Source organism: Psammomys obesus, unplaced genomic scaffold, assembly GCF_907164565.1.
Source record: "Psammomys obesus unplaced genomic scaffold, mPsaObe1.curated_primary_1811, whole genome shotgun sequence".
NCBI classification, from domain to species: Eukaryota; Metazoa; Chordata; class Mammalia; order Rodentia; family Muridae; genus Psammomys; species Psammomys obesus.
Window position 1 is genome coordinate 18,764,226 of NW_026596079.1, and position 20,187 is coordinate 18,784,412.

The 20,187-nt window shown below is 38.9% G+C and overlaps 1 protein-coding gene and 1 pseudogene across 4 annotated transcripts in view; both read left to right on the plus strand.

Moving 5' to 3' along the window:
• Nucleotides 1–15,170, plus strand: part of Zhx1 (zinc fingers and homeoboxes 1) — a 31,014-nt gene extending 15,844 nt beyond the window's left edge. For all 4 annotated transcript variants that reach the window (XM_055626444.1, XM_055626442.1, XM_055626445.1 and 1 more), the window contains 2 exons: nt 7,276–10,123; nt 13,339–15,170. In XM_055626444.1, the coding sequence (XP_055482419.1) occupies nt 7,499–10,120 (2,622 nt within the window). In that variant the 5' untranslated portion in view covers nt 7,276–7,498 and the 3' untranslated portion in view covers nt 10,121–10,123; nt 13,339–15,170. The remainder of the gene's footprint in view (nt 1–7,275; nt 10,124–13,338) is intronic.
• LOC129690948 (small nucleolar RNA SNORA40) lies at nt 12,847–12,958 on the plus strand (annotated as a pseudogene).
• Nucleotides 15,171–20,187: the final 5,017 nt, after the last annotated feature.

Consider the following 20,187-nt stretch of genomic DNA (forward strand, 5'->3'; position numbering starts at 1 on the left):
TACTGTGTTTTAGGGCCTAGTGTTGCAGGCCCAGTACAGCTGCCCTCTAACTACTTTCTAGAGTGTATGGTACAAGGCCCAGAGAATGGTTTGGAGCTACTTTTAGTTGAACTCCAGAGGAGGTGTTTGTCACACACAGGGACTTTCTACAGCAGCTTTCCTATGTTCATGTTATTGCCTTTAGTGACAAAGGATAGTAATTGGGACCATACCATTTTGTGTATATATGTGTGATGCTGGGATTTCATGTGGGCCACCATGGGAGTTTGGGAGTTTCCAGGGATCTGAACTCTGGTCTTCATGTTCCTGTGGCAGGTGCTTTATCACTGAGTCATCTCTCCACCCATATATATATATATATATATATATATATATATATATATATATATATACACATATATATATTACACACACATTATATACATTACATAGCATATATATTATATATTGTATATATATATACATTATATAGCATATAATGTGTATATATGCACTATATATATTTTTTATTGAGATAGGGTTGTATGTAACTGAGGATGGCCACAAACTGTGTAGCAGAGGGTGACACTGAACTCCTGATTCTCCTCTTAAGTTCTGGGATTACAAGTATGCACCTGGCTTTATAGTAGTGATATTTGTTCCTGTTTTTTAATTCAATTTGTGTCTTTTCAGCTGATTAATTTACTTACAAAAAGAAAAATTTTATAATATGCAAATGCTATCTATTATTCTCCCAAAAGAATTTTTGAAAGAGTGGAAGATAGCTAAACTCTTTTCTGCACATGAGCTGTGAAGAAAATACCTCTTGTTTGCCTGACGTAGGTTATTCCTATTTCCCTAGAGAAGTCTTCTCTGCAGCTTTTCTAGAAGGCTCCTGTGCTGTGCTTTATATAGTCAATGCCAGTTTCTTGCTATTGGTCAGAACTATTCCAAGTGATGTTTGACTGCCACTTTCTCTTGCTGCTTCGCTAGTGACTGAGCAGAAGCAGTCTGTCTTAGTCACCTCAGCATCCCTAGTACATGACATAGTACATGACACAGTGCCTGGCACATGGCTGACATTCCACATGTTGTTGAATGAACTTTTTGAAGAATCTTGGTTTTGTGGATGAGAATACTTAGGATGAAGTTGAGTATCTTTTTCTAGAGAACAGCTCTAAATCTCCTGGTTTTATGCTGTCCCACATAGCCTCTATGAATTAATCTGTGTTTTACTTTCTTTTTCCATGAAATGGGTCAGTTGTACTAAAATTCTTGTTTCCTACAAAATTATAATTTTAAGAGCCTTGAAGATTGTTGTTGTTGTTGTTGGTGTGTGTGTGTGTGTGTGTGTGTGTGTGTGTGTGTGTGTAGGGTGCATGTATGTTGTACAGGTAGAAACCAGAGGATAACTGGTTTATTTCTTGGGTGTCATTTCTCAGGTGCTATCCACTTTGGTTTTTCAGGCAGGATCTCTCACTGGCCTAGAACTTGACAAGTACCCTTGGAAGGATAGGGAGTTCCAGGGATCTGTTTGTCTCTGCTTCCCCCACCATCCCTGCCCTGTGCTGGAATTAGAATTGCCCTACCATGTTTATGTCTGGCTTTGTTGTTGGTATTGGATATTGAAGTCAGTTCTTGTGCTTGCTCAGCAAATACTTAACTGTCTCCATTGCCACCTTTTTGTTCTTTGACCTATTTTTAGACTAAACACATGTATGGAATTGAGCCCTTTGGCCAAATCTTGAAGCTTTGGGGGTAGTTGAGATTCTCATATTTTCATAAGAATGGTCTTACTTTTCTATTGTTGTGGCAAAACACCATGAATAAGGCAACGTATAAAAGAAAGCATTTAATTTATAAGTTTGTGCCATCATGCTGAGTTGAATCTTTATTCAGTTCTAGAGAGTGAGAGTGCATGGCCATCATGGTGGTGGCAAGTGGGCCAGGCATTGTGCAGGAGCAGTAGCTGAGTGCTTACATCAGACCCAAAATCATGAGGCAGAGTGCTAACTGGGAATGGTGTGGGCTTTCTCCCACCCTTTTTATTTTTGAGATTATAATACACTTACATCATTTCTCTCCTCTGTGTACTCCCTCCAAATCTTCCCTCCTTGTTCTCCTTCAAATTCATGGTCTTTCTTTTAGTTGTTGCTACATGCTTCTAAGTATACAAATTTATTCCCAAATATAACATTCTTAGTCTGAATAATGCCATTTGGTATCAGAGAACCAACTGATATGTTCTTCCCTGGAGAAACTCTTTTTTCCCACTCTCAGCATTCCTTAGTTGCCTATAGTTCTTTCTGTATGGCTGAGGCATTTGTGAGCACTCCCTGTTATGGATCTTTGAGGAGAACCTACAACCACCACTTTATTAAGCCAACGTGATTCCTAACTGTATTCTAAACATTTGTCCTTTTACCCAAAGATTAAGGGTAGTCCTCATTCCTTATCAAGCCATGGGCTTTTGAATCCTCAAAGCATACCACAATAACACACTTCTTCTAACAGGGCCACACCTAAAGCTTCCCAAAGAGTTCCATCAATTGAGGACATATGAGCCTATTTTCACTCAAACCACAAGAACTATTTAAATAATACTCAAATTCCAGTTTTGTTAGCAGAACAAAGAGAACGTGAAGACAGGTTATAATGAATAGCCTTAGAGGAAGAAAAAGTCTCAAAGGTCTGCATAGTTAGATACAGAAGTCCGAAATACTGAAACAAATCGGAGTGTCTCAAGGTATGTAGATTGCTTTTTGTTTTTAAACCAAAGCCTTAGAAAATTTTTAGTGGGGGCAATTTCCATATGTAGCCCAGTCTGGCCTTGTGTTCACTGTGTAGATCAGGTAGGCCTGGAGCTGGTGATCCTCTTACCTCAGCTTCCTTAGTGCTGGATTTATTTTTTACTTTTTAAAGATTTATTTTATTTATGTGTATGTATCTATATTAGTATATGTTCTGCTTGGGGTGGGGGAGTACCTGTGAAGGCCAGAGAGGCTGTCAGATCCCCTGGAGTTGAAGTTGCAGGTTGTTGTGAGTCATCTGACATGGGTGTTGGGAATCAAACTTAGCTCCTCTAGAAGAGCAGCAAAAACTCTTAATGGCTAAGCTGACTCTTCAGCCTTTTTCCATTTTAAAGCCTCTCTCTTTAGTAACTTCAGTTAGATTTAAGTATGTCACTAAGGCCAATATTTTCGGAGGAAAAAAGCAGATTGGGTTTAAACTAGAATATAGCATAAATATATTTTTCACATCTTTAATGAAAATGTTTAAGTTTATAAATTTTTTTAGCTCTAGGGTTGGCAAGATGACTCAGTGGGTAAAGGCACTTACTGCCAAGCCCCATGATCTGAATTGGGTCCCTAGATCCACATGGTGGAAGGAGAAAACCACCTCCTGCCGATTGTTTCCTGATAGCCACAAGAGCACATACACTAAATGGAAAAACAAAGTATCATTTGTTTAGATCTGCCTAAAGTTTTACTTAATGAATTTGAATTAGTAAGCTGGTAGGGAAGAAGTGAAAGCAATAATTTGATGTGATATTTTTATTTATATGCTGCATAATATTTAAAAATAAAAAGTTAACACAAAAAGTTTAATCTTTTGCTGAAGAGTCAGAAAGGGAAAGGGGCTTGGGCTATTCAACTGTCCTCTGCAACTCTTATGACTGGCTGGTGCTTTGCTCTCTCCCTGGATTCCCTGGGCTCTACTTCTCCCTTCCTTTACTGGGAATTGCTCAGGCTGACCTCAAACTTTTGGCTTTCTGTATCATCACGGAAGTTACACTGAATTTACTCTAGATTGGTTTCAGATAACAGTACAGTTGTGGCATAGTAAGATGATTTGGATGAAATAGATACATTGTTTTGAAAGTGTTTTAAGACACAGTTTTCCAGACATCTCTTAGAACCCCTAGAGGTAGAAGTGCCATCTTGGGATCCTGAATTCTTGTCAGGAAGTAGTTCAGCCTCTGGCTCCTTCAATCAGCTAGCTACTGTCTACTTCTCTCCTTTAAAAATGTATTCATTGTCATATATTCATCTTACATGGCAATTGATTTCATAAAGTCATTTTCATATACATATATCAAATTTGACCACATTCACCCTCCTGTTCTTTCTCTCTCTTATCTGTTGTTATTCCCATTCATTCAGTTTTACTTCTATTCTGTGTCCTATGTAAGTATACGATTGTATATGTCTGTGTAAAACTGAGAATTCCAATAGAGATAAAACATAGGATATTTGTCTATCTGAGATTGATTTGTTTCATTTGATATGATCATCTTTAGTTGCATACATTCATAAATATAATTTCACTTAAATTTTGACTTTCCAGAGTAATCTGTTTGAAGAAAGGGCCCCCTTTCTTAAAACATCAATCTGAAAAACTACTACTTGCAGGTAGTTTCAGAAAACAAACCTCTCTGTCTTTGCCTTCTAGTATATCCCAACTAAAGATGGCCTCTTTCAGATCCGCTTTCAGAGAATAAAGTCACAAGAGAGCTTCCTTTCCCATCCTTCAGCAGTGCTCTTCCATGTAGTGGAGCCACTGGGGGAATTTTCTCTGTTGCCTCTCTTTTTTTATGGTGCTGGAGATTGAAACCAGAGTCTCACTGCTACAGCTGAACTCTAAGGATCCTCTGTTTTTAGTTATAAACAGCTATAAAATAGTTGTGTGAATGACGGTTTGAAACTACCAATGATTTCTATTTGATTGGAAGATACTAGTTTATAACAACTAAATGGTTTTGAATTTCAGAGATTTCTTTATAATCTCTTCTAAATGAAGTTTTGTAGGAAAACACATTTTTAAAATGATACTTTCATAGTACATGTCATTATATTTTATTCTTATTCATACCTCTCTCTCACTATACTTCCCCCAATACCCTTCTTTATGCTTTCCTGCTACATATATTCCATTACCCCCTCCTTTTCCTTAAGAGTCCTTTCTTCCTACTCATGGTTCTCTGTATACTTTCACAACACACCAACATCCCTACCCCCATATATGGCATGTGTTTATATGTATGTGTGTATATATATACATGTACACATGAACCTTTAAACTCTGATTGTACACATGACAGAACATATGCATTATTTGTAACTCTGGCTTATTTCCCAGTCTTTAGCATAATGACAGACAGGTATGTACAATATCTTGCAAATGTCCTGTTTTCATCTTCTTCAGACTTCTTTACTTCTATTTTATACTCACTGGTGAGCTGCTCCCATGTGTGTCTGTGCACTGCATGTACGCAGTGCCCACAGAGGCCACAAGAGGGCGTCGGATCCTCTGAAACTGAAGTTAGGGTTGGTTTTGAGCCACCGTGTGGATACTGGGAACTGAACTGATCTGGAAAAGCAGTCAGTGAGCTTAACCACTGAGCTATTTCTCCAGCCCATGACTTCATATTTACAAGTAGAGATTTGGACTATTAATACTTGTTAGGGATCTTTAGTACAATTTTCTGTGTGCTGCTTGAATCTGTCAGATGACTATGTAGTTTGTATTTGAATGATCAGATGTAGAGGGTCTTAGCACCTTTAAATCAGGGCATACAGCTTTGTTCAGGAAAATTACTGTCAGAGTGGCTTTTTTTTTTTAAAGATTTATTTATTTGGGCTGGAGAGATGGCTTAGCAGTTAAGAGCACTGTCCGCTCTTCTAGAGGTCCTGAGTTAAATACCCAGCAACTACATGGTAGCTTAAAACCATCTATGAGATCTGGGGCCCTCTTCTGGCCTGCAGGTATACATGCAGATAGAGCTCTCATCTACATTAAAATAAAAAGATTTACATGCAATGTTCTGTCTGCATGTAAACCTGCACACCAGAAGAGGGTCCCAGATCTCCTCTTAGGTGGTTGTAAGCCACCATGTGGTTCCTGGGATTTGAACTCTTTGGAAGAGCAGCCAGTGCTCTTAACCTCTGAGCCATCTCTCCAGCCCCTCAGAACGGCTTCTTACCAGGTCCTTGAAGTGGATTCCTTTTCCTTCAGTTATGACAGGGATGGTGCCAGGGTATGAAAATCTCTTGAAATTCTGGTGGCAAATAATCACTAACTGTATTTACTTGAGTTTGGTTTAGACTTCAGAAACACATGAACCTTGACTTAGCCTCAAAATTTTACTTTAAATATTTGACTGCAAATTTATTAGAATGTTTTTTTTTTAATTTAAAGGTTTGTTGAGCTATAATTCTCATGCTATTAAAGATCCACCCATTTCAAGTGTTAAGTTCAGTGATTTTCATATGGATATATGTTGATGTCTCAGTATCAGCATTGTGAGTTGCAGCTATTTTTGACTATAGTGATTTTCTCTGACTCAGCTGGGTTCCATGGAACGATTTCCTTATTCCTGCCCATTCAGGTTAATTGTCACTTAGTGACTGCCTGCTTCAGTACGGACTTGCTGTCTGCACTGTCAATCAGACATGAATGAGAGGTCAGCCAGAGAAACTCAGCTGGGAAAGTGTTAGATTGAAGATACTGAGGTCTTTTGCTTCTTCTAGAGTTTTGGAGACTGTTTTATCACAATAAAGTTATTACTGGGGTGGGGCAGAGAAAGAACAGGTCACAGGCATGCAGGTGTTGGTGGCGAGCAGGAGCTGAACTGTGAGCAGTGGTCTGCTGCATATGGTTATCTCTAGACTAGGAAATAAATAGGAGAGGTGATTTATAATGCAAATGATTTCTAGTTTACAATAAAAAGGTATTACATCAGTTGCACAACAAGTGTCCTGGAATCAACGACCTTAGTAAAACCATGAAAGCACATCAGGTGTCTAGGAATGACAGGATATAGGAAGGAAGAGGAAGATGTCAAGAGATGAAGCAGGAACGTGAGTTTGGGGCCAGAGAGTGAAGGAAACTGCATGTGCCCAGCATTTGAGCCCAGGCAGAAGAGCAGGAAGAAGACCTAATTGATGGATTGAGCTTTATATATGTGCCATTGTGACTGCATTTACAGTTCCTTCCTTGTTAACAGATTGTTCCTTTACACTGGTAAAAGTGTGCTTGGCACAAGCAGGCTCCTCTATTCTTCCTACTATTTAGCTAACTAAAATATACAAATAAGCACACTTGGGGCTGACCCCCAAGTATCATACGGTCTTCAGTGTGTTGGCTTGGAGTCAGAAATCTGTTTAGATTCTTGATTCCTGATTCACAGTGTAGAGCTGTATAATTGACCTATGCAACAGTTTAGCATAAATAACATATAATAACCCAGTTTGGTTAAAAATCATAGTCACTCATTTTAAATTTATTCCAATGTAGGTGATTGGAGTTGTGCTTCATACATTTCAGCAGTTCAGCAATGTTTTATCTGCCAACTAAGCTTTTCACTTGAGTGCACCATGGAAACACTACTAATGAGACTTGTTGAGCACAAAAGTGGACTCGAAGAGCCAGAAGCCACTGTTTTCAAATGAAGGATTCCAAACAGTTTTAAGCCTCAGTGCTTTTAAATCAATACTGAGATTTCCCCCCTAAAATCAAAATGGCCAGCAGACGAAAATCAACAATACCTTGCATGGTCCTTGCCAGTGAGCAGGATCCAGATCTTGAGTTGATATCAGATTTGGATGAAGGCCCTCCAGTCCTTACACCTGTAGAGAATGCTAGAGCAGAGAGTGTCAGCAGTGATGAAGAAGTTCATGAATCTGTGGATTTTGACAATCAGCAAAATAAGAAAGTGGAAGGGGGCTATGAATGTAAATATTGTACTTTTCAAACTCCAGATCTAAATATGTTTACTTTCCATGTAGATTCAGAACATCCCAATGTTGTACTGAATTCATCCTATGTTTGTGTTGAATGCAATTTTCTTACCAAAAGGTATGATGCACTTTCTGAGCATAATCTGAAATACCACCCAGGAGAAGAAAATTTCAAGCTAACTATGGTGAAACGGAATAACCAGACAATCTTTGAACAAACAATAAATGATCTAACTTTTGATGGCAGTTTTGTTAAAGAAGAGAATACAGAACAAGGAGAATCTGTAGATGTTTCTTCTTCAGGAATCTCTATTAGTAAAACTCCCATCATGAAAATGATGAAAAATAAGGTAGAAAATAAACGGATTACAGTCCATCACAACTCAGCCGAGGACACTCCTGAAGAGAAAGAGAATGGAGTAAAAGCAAGCCGGGAAGAGAATGTAGAAAGTGCGAGTTCTTCAGCTTCAGAGTCCAGTACAAGTATTTCCACTGTCAACAGAGTGCATCCTAGTCCTGCCAGCACAGTGGTGACTCCCACAGCTGTTCTTCCTGGGTTAGCCCAGGTGATAACTGCAGTGTCTGCTCAGCAGAACTCGAACTTGGTCCCTAAAGTCTTAATCCCTGTTAATAGCATTCCTACCTATAATGCTGCATTGGACAACAATCCTCTTCTACTTAATACCTACAACAAATTCCCTTATCCTACAATGTCAGAAATTACAGTTCTTTCTGCTCAAGCAAAATATACAGAGGAACAGATCAAGATCTGGTTTTCAGCCCAACGTTTAAAGCATGGTGTTAGTTGGACTCCTGAAGAAGTAGAGGAGGCAAGGAGAAAACAGTTCAATGGAACAGTACATACTGTACCTCAGACCATAACAGTTATTCCTACACACATTTCCACGGGGAGTAATGGGTTACCATCTATTTTACAGACATGCCAAATAGTTGGTCAGCCAGGTCTGGTCCTTACTCAAGTAGCTGGAACAAACACCTTGCCAGTAACAGCACCCATTGCCCTGACAGTGGCCGGGGTTCCAAATCAAACAAATGTACAAAAGAGTCAAGTGCCTGCTGCTCAGCCTGCTACAGAAACAAAGCCAGCCACAGCAGCAGTTCCGTCATTGCCAAGCGTCAGACCTGAAACCGCACTAGTGAACCCGGATTCATTTGGCATTCGGGCCAAAAAGACTAAAGAACAACTGGCAGAACTGAAAGTTAGCTACCTTAAAAACCAATTTCCCCATGACTCAGAAATCATCAGGCTTATGAAAATAACGGGCCTAACAAAAGGTGAGATTAAAAAATGGTTTAGTGATACGAGGTACAACCAGAGAAATTCAAAGAGCAACCAGTGCTTACATCTCACTAGTGACTCCTCTGCCACTATCATCATAGACTCCAGTGATGAGACCCCAGAGGCTCCAGCTGCAGCTGCTTCACAGAACAAACAGTCCTGGAATCCCTTTCCCGACTTTGCTCCCCAGAAGTTTAAAGAGAAAACTGCAGAGCAACTTCGTGTCCTTCAGGCAAGTTTTCTCAACAGTTCTGTACTTACAGATGAAGAATTAAATAGATTAAGAGCGCAAACCAAACTTACTAGAAGAGAAATTGATGCTTGGTTTACAGAGAAGAATAAAACAAAAGCTTTAAAGGATGAGAAAATAGAAGCGGATGAAAGTAATGTAGGTAGTTCCAAAGAAGAACCTGGAGAAAATTCTCCTGGAGATGAAGCAGTTGTACCTAAGTCAGGAGGTACAGGCAAGATATGTAAGAAAACGCCAGAGCAGCTGCACATGCTTAAAAGTGCATTTGTCCGAACACAGTGGCCATCACCAGAAGAGTATGACAAACTGGCTGAAGAAAGTGGACTTGCCAGAACAGACATAGTTAGTTGGTTTGGGGACACCCGTTATGCTTGGAAGAATGGAAACTTGAAATGGTACTACTATTATCAAAGCTCCAATTCAAGTAGTTTGAATGGCCTATCTTCCCATAGGAAAAGAGGGAGAGGCAGACCCAAAGGACGGGGCAGAGGCAGACCACGTGGGAGGCCTAGAGGAGGCAAAAGAATGAACACCTGGGACAGGGTACCATCGCTCATAAAGTTTAAAACTGGAACAGCAATACTTAAGGATTATTACCTGAAGCACAAATTTCTTAATGAGCAAGACCTTGATGAACTTGTCAACAGATCACACATGGGCTATGAGCAGGTCAGAGAGTGGTTTGCAGAAAGACAGAGAAGATCTGAGTTAGGCATAGAACTATTTGAGGAAAATGAGGAGGAAGATGAAGTTGTTGATGATCAGGAAGAAGATGAAGAAGAAACAGATGACAGTGACACTTGGGAACCCCCACGACATGTGAAGCGGAAGCTTTCTAAGTCGGATGACTGAAATGTAAGTGTTTTAGCCTTTATAGCGGTCATCAGTGATATACATGTTTCAACAGCCATCTTATTGTTTCAGTCATCTTCACGTGTGTTTGTGTGTGTGTGTATGTGTGTAGGCTGTCCAGAGGCTGATACTGTCTTCCTCTGTTGCTTTCCACTATATTTTTTGGGATAGCACTGTCTCTGAACCTGGACCTCACTGATTTAGCAATAGTAGGTGGGTGGCCGGGGAGCTCCAAAGGCTCCAAGAATCCACCTGCGTCTACATCTGTACTAGGAATACAGGTGTGGACTGCTGTGCCAGGCTCTTTTGAGGACTCTTGGATTTGAACTCAGGTGCTTTGTTTTTATGGAAGCTCTTAGTGACTTGAGGCATCTCCTTCACCCTTGTCTTCACTTTTACACTAATTTTTTCTAAAACTTTCCCAATAAGAGGACCAGGTGCTAACAGTCATGACGTATTATTATGATGTATTGCTTCATTCAAAACATTTTAGTTTGTTTTAAAGGAAAGTAAGAAGGGAAATGGGAAACAAACACTAAAGATAATTAAAAGGTATTTCTGATAACCTTCTGTCTACTAATGCTTCATTTTTGTCTATGTAAAGAAACAATTCAAAAACAAAACTAAAAAGAAGCGCATATATACTGAAGAGAGAGGCCACAAGCACAAGGATGGTAGGTTTTAGGAAACCGAAATAAAAGTGAATACTTTTTTTTCTCCATTGTTCCCCCAAACTTTATCAGACTGCCAGCTAGAGTTTCAGACGCATTGTGCACTCAGTATCTTTTCTGGTATAAGGCCTATTCTAGGTCTTATGTTAATTCACCAGGTGCCATCTGTTTTTGAGCAAGTACAACATAAAATTTTTGTCATAAAGATCAAAAGGCAAATAACAGATTTGATATTTGATATGAATTAACTCAGTCACCTAAAATATATTTTGCTCTTTGGTATACAGTATAAATACCATGTTTGGTTAAAAATAATTTTCTACTGGATGTGGCTTCATATTCCTGTAATCCTAACATTAAGAACTGAGGCAGGAGGATTTCAAGTTTGTGACTAGCCTAGGCTACATAGCAAGACGCTTTCTTAAAGCAATATAAAGTCTCTGTAGTTTTAAAAGTGTAAACGCATACGGCTTAAACTTGAAAAGCTTTGATATGTTCCTTATATTCCTAATATATTATAGATTAAATTAAAAGTTTACTGTAGTTGCAAATAGTTACTGGAAGGTGGGCTTTCAGTTCTTTCTGTGTGAGTTCGCATATTGGGGAGTGAATCAGTTCATGATAGGTGAGCGCTCTACCTCTAAGCTACACTCTCAGCCCATTTCAATTCCTAATTCTTTTGGAATTCAAGAATATGGTTTTATTCTTTTCTGATCTTTGTTTTGGGAGTATTCCAGAATAAAAGCACACTGTTTTAGAAACAATGTAGTTGTCATGAAATGCCTATATTTGTCTCTCTGTAGCTCAGATAACATCCTGTCAGAATTTGTTGTAGTGTTCTCAAACACTGAGGGAGGAAAGGAATCATGGACTCTCATTATTATTTTATTTATGAGCATTGCTACTTATTTCCTTGGCTTCTTTCCTCTCTAACCTACTTGCATGGTCTCTTATTCTACACATTACTTTCTTAATTGTTAAGACACATCTTCCTGGTTTGATTTAGCAATTATTTATAGACGTTAATAAAGGCTACACATTTTTAGTCTCACTAACAGCTTTCTCCAGCTTTTTTCTCACTAACATTCCTAAGACAGAAAGTCAGATGAACTGAAGCTACACTTGTTTACCTCAACAGTGTAAGTCTCACTGCCGGTCAGAGAGAACCCTGTCATCATTTTAAGTCACAAGGAGCTCAAGAGTTTCGTAGTATTACCCTGAAATCCAGCTCTCCACTTCTTCATGACATCATGACAGGCTTTGTTCTGAACCAGATACATAAAATATTTGTAGCAGGCTTTCTTTTTTTAAATTGCTAAACACAAGAACATGTACTCTGCCAAGATTAATCAACAAATTTGCTGCTACAGTGATTTGTTGTTGCAGCCTTTGCAGTCATTTTTCTGGGGAGTTGTAATCGTCTAAAAATAGGTGAGCTTTTCCATATAGTTTATTTGGATCTGACTTTCAACTAGATAATCCATGGTTATGGATACTGATTATGGCCATAAAATTCACATAAGTCTAGTTTTTAGAATTTTATATTGTAATTGGTATATGTGTCTTTTGTTTTTGCAACACAGAGGGGTGGGAAAGCGGTTCAGTAAAGCGTTTGCCCAGGTTCAGACCCCAGCACCCATATACACACATAGTACTAGTAACCGCAGCACTGAGGAGGGGTCGTGGAGAGTTGCACACCTGGGGCTCACTGGCCAGTCAGCGTAGCTGAATCAGAGTTCTGCTGGCCTCACTGAGAGAGCCTGTCTCTGGAGCTAAGGCAAAAGCAGCTGAGGAACACTCCCTCACACCTGTGGATGGCTGGCACCCGTGCGTGAGGCGTGTGTGCCACCCCCAGTAGCATGTGCACAGCATACAGCCCATATACACAATTTTAGACATACTTGGAAATCTAGGGTTATAGAGCATTAATTAGCATGTTAGAATTTGTTTAACAAAATAAGTTTCACTTGCAAAAGTATTCGGCATAGGTTTCCTTTTAAAAGTTTTATTTAAATATGATCTAGCTTACAAAAATACTTACCCAAACCTTCCCAAAGTATTTGTTGCAACTGGAAAAGCTACAGAAGACAGGTACAAAAATAATTCCTCTTTGATAACCCAGAACTCATTGCTCAATATGAACTTTGATGAATACACAAAGAAATATGATAAGAAGATACTGCAGACCATGGGGTATCTATATACACATCTTTTGCACAAGCTAGCGTTGTGTACAAGCAGAAATACTGTAGGTCTTTAGACTTCATGTTACAAATACTGACAATGAAATGTCTTCCTACTAATAATTTTATAAATGATTACAGAAGGCGTATGTCTAAAAGCATGTGTAGATGAAGAGCACACACGTGGTTTACACAAACTGAACTGTGTGGTGTGTGTGGTAAGTGATCTCACTGCTGAAGAGAATGCAGAATGTATTTGTGGCTAACTGTTTATTATTTGCATTCTAAGAGCAAAAATTAAAATATGGCTGTTTTTAAGGTTTCAGGGTTTTGTTCGTTTGTTTTTTTGCTTTTCTTTTTATAGCTACTTAAAAGCCTGAAGGAGAATAAGTTCTTCAACTCAAGACGTCTAAATTACTGTGAATGGGCCCAATCCTGGATGACACTGAAAATGCTTTGGGACATATATACTCTCAAAACAGGATCCAATGTCCAAAAGAAATGGAACTTGATGCTGTGCCAAAGTCAAACTGCTGCAGTCGGGGGAAGTTCTGCAATGTAAATAGAGCGCTAATTAAAAAGAACTGTAAAAAGTGAAATTTTAATACCGTACATTTTTATGCTGATGGTTTGGAAACCTTGTAAATCTTTGACTTTCTAAGGGGTTAATGACCACTAGAGCTTGTCCTCACGTTTAGTCCAGCTTACAGCTCTGTAAGATGGGCTGTATTGCCTGTATTCTTTGACATGTGATTAAGCTTACAGCTTTGAGTGACCAAACATTTTATAGAGTAAAAGTTGTTAGAAATGGGGGAGGGGTGAGAACCAAACCCTAATTTACTTCTGTGTCTTACTTATCAGATCCTACACCAAAATGAAAAGTTGTCCATGGGCTTATACAGTTTGCAGTGTAAAAGCAGCCTGTGCATGCTGTGTTGGAACAGGAAGAGCCGTGGCTTGCGGCCCTCCATGACTGGACCCTCCACTAAACACTCATAACCACTGTTTCCACTTGCAGCACTTGCGCCACTGCTCTTTGTCAGAATCTGATTTGCTTTTCGTTACACTGAAGATACTACCCTAAGGGAAAGAAGAACTTAGTAGGGAGAAACTCTACATATTGTTTCCAACTCGTGAACAGAGTCCACGGTGGACACATGGGTTGTGTTCTCACGGTGTGGGAGTCAGGAAAGCCAGCCAGGCTCAGGTCAGATTTCGCAGGAATCATCTTTTCATGAAGTTATACCTTGTGCAGCAATTTCAGTGAACAGAGAAAAAAAGAATTCCAATCCAACCCTAATGAGTTAAAGATGAGCTTTTCATTAAGAATCAGGGGCTGGAATGGTGCCTCGCCGCGTCAGACAACCCAGAGTCCTCTGGCTTGTAACTAGACTGGTGCTGGCATTTGGGTTGGGAGGGGCCTTCTGTTGTGACCATAGGACCACTTTTCAAAAATGTGCTTTCCTTACAGAGCAGATTCTCATTTTTATTATATTTGGACTTTAAACAATTTGTTTGAACGATCACACGTAGTGGGCTTGGCCAGTTCATTTTTTCGAATTTGATGAATAATAAATACTAAGCTCTTGGTTAAATGTTTGTCAGCTAATGAGAAATGTTATGAAAAAGCCTTGAATATGCATGCTGCTTTCATTTTTATAAACTTTTTATTTTTTAACTATAGCTTTATTAGCAATTCCCAAATGCTGCAACTTGCTGATTTCTTCACTCAGACAGCTGGCTTTGTGGGTGGCTTTTTTCATACTACTGTTAACTTTTTTTAAAAAAGAAGTGATGTAAAGACTGTAACAGTTGAATGCACTAAGCTGTTTTTCTTTTACACATTTAAAAACTTCTTAAACTACTCTGTATTATAATAATTAAACTGCTCCCTTTTTAAACCACTGCTAATTTGGTCTGAGTTTTATTTGACAGTATTTTTTAATGTTCTCAATCCTTGAAATGTCAAGGATTGGAGATGAAGGATTTGAATATATTTACATTACGTTTCCTTTTGTATGCAAACTTTTTATAGCTGCAAATAACTTGGTGATTTTTCTCATCTCTCTGGTAGGCTGGAAGAAAGTCTGCTCTGATGTTTGCTACTTTTAAAGAAATTTATTCAACAGTGCAAAAAAACCTTTCTTTCCTGGTTGACTATGTCCTTGAATACAAAATAAAAGTTAGCAATAATGAGCAGTTTTGAGTGATTTTTTTTCTATTTTATTGAGTCAGCTTTTAAACAATTGTGGTAAAATATGCATAGAATTTGCTGTTATAATTCTAAGTGTATAGTTTAATGGCACTAAATTATATTCACAGTATTATACAATCATCACTTGTTATTTCCAAAACTTTTCATCATCCCATACAGAAGTTTGTAACCATTACGCAAGAACCCCACACCCCCAGTGCCTAGTAACCTCTGTTCTACTTCCTGGTCTATGAATTTGCCTATGCTTGATATTTCGAGTGGAAACACACAGGCTTTCCTTCTGTGTCTGGCCTATTTCACTTGCCGTAATGTTTTCAAGGTCATCCATGTTGTGGCATATAATGTTCCTTTTGATGGCTGAATTATAGTTCATCGCGTACTAATTTTTGTCTATTGAGGGACATTTGGGACGTTCCTGCCTTCAGGTTACTGTGATTAATGCTGCAGTGAACTTTGGCCTGTAAGTCTGTTTGAGTCCCTGTTTTCAGTTCTTTTAGATGTATATCTTGGAGTAGTACTCTTACTTATATGATAAATTCAATGCTTAATTTTTTTAAATAAAATTTTAAGTCCATCCCACACTGGTATCCAACTCACTGCATTGCTCAGGCTTGCTTTGACCCAACAATCCTGTTTTCTCATTTTGAGTGCTGGGGTTACAGGAGTGTGCTACAACACCTAGCATTATGTCAGCTAACCTTCCTGAGGAATCACCAATCACTTACACAGGATGAAAATGTTTCCCACAGTATCTTACACATTTCACATATCACCAGCAATGTAGAAGGGTTCTGTTTTTCACATCTTTCCCTGTACTTTTTACTTTCAGTCATTAAAAGTATTGTATAGTCAACATAAAGTAGCAAACATGATAACCATCTTGGTTGAGAAGCATATCATCATGGTTTTGATTGGCATTTTCATAATGACATCATCTTTTCATGTGTGAACAACCATTTGTATACATTTTTTGGTAAATGTCTGTTCAAGTCCTTTGCCTGGATTTTAGTTGAGTTATCCCTTTGCTGTTGAGTTCTAGAAATGCTTTGTATAATCTGGTGTTAGGCTTATCTGAGATACAGTTTGCAAATATAGTTAATCCTCATTATTTGTGGATTCTGTATATGCAAATGCTCCTACTCATTAAAATTATTTGCAAACCCCAACTCAACACTCAGTGCATTTTTGTGGTCATTCCCCTGTGTGCACAGAATAGCAAAGCATCTGTGTTGTCTGTGAACACACCCCTGCCTGAGGTCAACTAAGTGGCGCTCCACTCTCCGAATTCAAAGAAACGGCCTTTTTCGTAGTGTAGTGTTAATGTTTAGTGTTTTTGTGCCTTTTTTTTCCCTGTTAATTTCATTGTTTAAAATAGTTCCCAAATGTAATGCTGGCTTGCTGCCTGGTAAATGGGATGAATCTGCCTTGTGCCATGTGGAGAAATGCATGCTAACTAAGCGTAATTCCAACAAAAGCTGCCATGCTGCCGCCCACTAATTTAGTGATGATTAGTCAATAGTGTATGTTAACCAAGGTGTCTTTACACAGAAATACATGAAGTGAGGTTAGGGATTAATTGAGGAAAATATGGAAGGGCCAGAGGCTTGTATCTTGTTTTTCTGCTTTGTTTTTTGAAACTGTATCTCATGTAGCCCAGGCTGGCTTTCAACTTACTGCATAGCTAAGGAGGACTTGAATTATTGATTCTCATTGCCTCTACTTTTCAGGTCCTGGATAAAAGGCATGTATCACCACATCTTCCTGTTCAGTATTTTCTTTTAAGATTGATTTCTATCAGTTTTGTTTTTTTTTTTTTTTTTTTTTTATGTATGTATGTCTCCGGATGGGTGTGTACATGAGTGCAGGTTCACTAGATGGTCCAGAGGCATTGGATTGCCTGGAGCTGGAGTTACAGGCAGTTGTGGATACTGGGTTTTTTTGAACTCAGGTTTTTTTTTGTTTTTTGCTTTTTATATATAAGAACAGTATATACTTTATCCAATGCTTCTTCTTCTTTTTTTTTTTCTTCTTAGTTTCTATGTGTAGTCTTAGTTGTTCTTGAACTCACTATGTAGACCAGACTGGCCTTAAACCCAGAGATCCACCTGCCTCAGCCTCCAAAGTACTAGGATTGAAGTCTTGCACCACCACAGCCTGGCTCTAATCAATATTAATTATGCGCTTTTGTAGACTATAACCATTGAGAATAATGAGATTTGGCCATAATTTTCCCATTGTGTTGGTTTTATTTTCCCTATACACAAATTTAAAATGTTTGAGTCTAATTTTGTTATTGCTTATGCTTTTAGCATCATGTTTAAAAGCTAATGTCAATATATACATACATACATATATATTTAAATGTTTTGTGATTCTCGATCTTGTATTTAGCTTCTTAAATAATTTCTAGTTAGTTTTGTATATGGTATGAAGTAAGTATCCTATTTCATATTTTTTCTTTAGAAATTTTAGCATGTAAGACAGTGGATTTTATTATGGCAGTCTCGTCTTAATTGTTTGGCTGTTTAGTGCACACATTGGGGCATGTGTAGAGATCAGAGGACACCTTTTGGGAGCCAGGTCTCTCCTTCCACTCTGGGTCCCAGAGCTTGAACTTTGGTCTTCAGGCTTTCCCGAAAGCACCTTTTCCAGTTGAATCATCTTGCCAGTCCAATTATGACATATATATATATATATATATATATATATATATATATATATATAATCTCAACACCGTACCTATCTTGTATTTGTCCACCACTCATACTTCTTCCCCATTTCTAGCTGGACTTTTTCCCAGAGACAGTCCATTTTCTCTTTTTATGTCACACACACACACACACACACACACACACACACACACACACACACTTAAGCCTAGAACTCACACCAAGACAATTTATTTTGTTTCCTCCTTCTTTCAGTTTTCCTTTCCTCCCCTTTAGATCTTTTCTTTCCCACTTGTAGTCTCCTCTCTACTTTCATATATGTATTTGTATTTAAAACTAGATTCTGCTTATGAGAAAAACATGCAGTGTTTGCCTGAGCCCAGCTTCTTTTTCCTAATGTGAAGATCTCCAGCTCCATTTATTTTCCTGAAAATGACAGAATTTCACCCTTCTCTAAGGCTCAATAAAACAACTGTGTATTTATGCCACATTTTTAATGGTTCATCTGTTGGTGGCCATCTAGGCTGTTTGCATAACTTGGTATTGTAAATGGAGCAGCAGTAAGCACTGGTGTTCTGTGGTATGTTGACTTAGATTTCTCTCGGTTTATACCCAGGAGTGATTTATGTTATTATATGTTTTTTAAAGACCAAAATCTCTCTGCCCCTCTCCCTGTGTGTGTGTGTAAGTGCAGGTGTGCATGTACCATGACATGCATGTCTGGAAGTCAACAGACAACTTGTAGGAGTTGGTTCTTTCCTGCCACTTTGTGGAATCCAGGGAGAAAGCTTGGGTTACCAGCCCTGTGCAGAGTGAACACCTCTACCCATTGAACCTCCAGCAGACCATACAGTTCCATGTTTTAAGCAACTTCCCTAATGATTTCCAGAGTGGCTGTACCAGTCTACATTTCCACCAGCAGTATAGAAGCTGTCCGTTTTCCCCTCACATCCTCACAAGCATATGTTGTTTTCCACAGAAAAAACTATGTACCCACCTGTGATCCCAGCACTCAGGGAGGCAGAGACAGGCAGATCTCTGTGAGTTCGAGGCCAGCCTGGTCTACACAGCGAGTCCAGGACAGCCAGGGCTACACAGAGAAACCCTGTCTCAAAAAAAAAAAAATTACATGTGTGCACACCATGCAGCTTCCTCAATTGCTCTTTTTTTTTTTTTAAACTATGTATGAGCTTGGTGGCACACACATTTAACCCTAGCATTCAAGAGGCAGAGACAGGCAGATCTGAAATTGGAGGCCACCCTGGTCCATAAAGTGAGTTCCAGGACAGCACGGGCTGTACAGAGAAGCCCTGTCATGAAAAACAAAACAAATTAAGTCAAGAAATAAGTGTAGGTATGTTTTGCCTGCATCTGTGTAAATGCGCTGATGCTCCTGGAGGCTGGTAGCCTGGAACTGGAATTACAGACAGTTGTCTGCTGACACGTGCGTGCTGGGAATCAAACCCAGGTTTGGTTCTCTGCGAGAGCAGCCAGTGCTCCTCATCACTGACCTACCTCCCCCGTCCCTGTTGCTTTATTGATGACCTTTTCAGGAGATGAAATGGAATCTCCATGTTTTTTTTAATTTACATTTATCTGATGAATAAAGATGTTGGTTTAGATTTTGGAATCTATAGATTCTAGGTATTAATTCTGTCAGATACAAGGTTGGCATTTTGTGGGCTGTCTCAAATTCTGATGGTTTCCTTGTGCTGTGCGGAAGCTTTTTATCTTCATGCAATCTATCTCTCAGTTCTTGAGATCATGTCCTTTGCTACTGGAGTTCTTTTGTTTGTTTGATTTTTTGAGACAGGGTTTCTCTGTGTAGCCCTGGCTGTCTTGGACTTGATTTGAAGACCAGGCTGCCCCAGAACTCACAGAGATCCTCCTGCCTCTGCCTTCCAAGTGCTAGGATTAAAGGGTGTGCCTGGCAATTGGTTACATTCTTGAAGGCTTATTTTCTGGACTCTTAATTTTATCCCACTGGTATGTATTTCTGTCCTTATGCTAGTCCTTGTTCCATTTATATTTTTGTAGATTTGTGATGAGTTTTGAAATCTAGAGTATGAGTCCTGTAACTGTCTTCTTAAAGATTTTCTTTGGGGGCTGGTGAGATGGTTCAGTGGCTAAAAAGGCACTTGCCAGTCTTGACTGCCTGAGTTTGATCTCTACAACCACATGGTGGGAAGAGAACCAACTCTTACAAGTTGTTCTTTGATCTCAGTACATGACCTCCCCACCCCCACATACAAATCTATCATCTATCTTTCTTTCTTTCTTTCTTTCTTTCTTTCTTTCTTTCTTTCTTTCTTTCTTTCTTTCTTTCTTT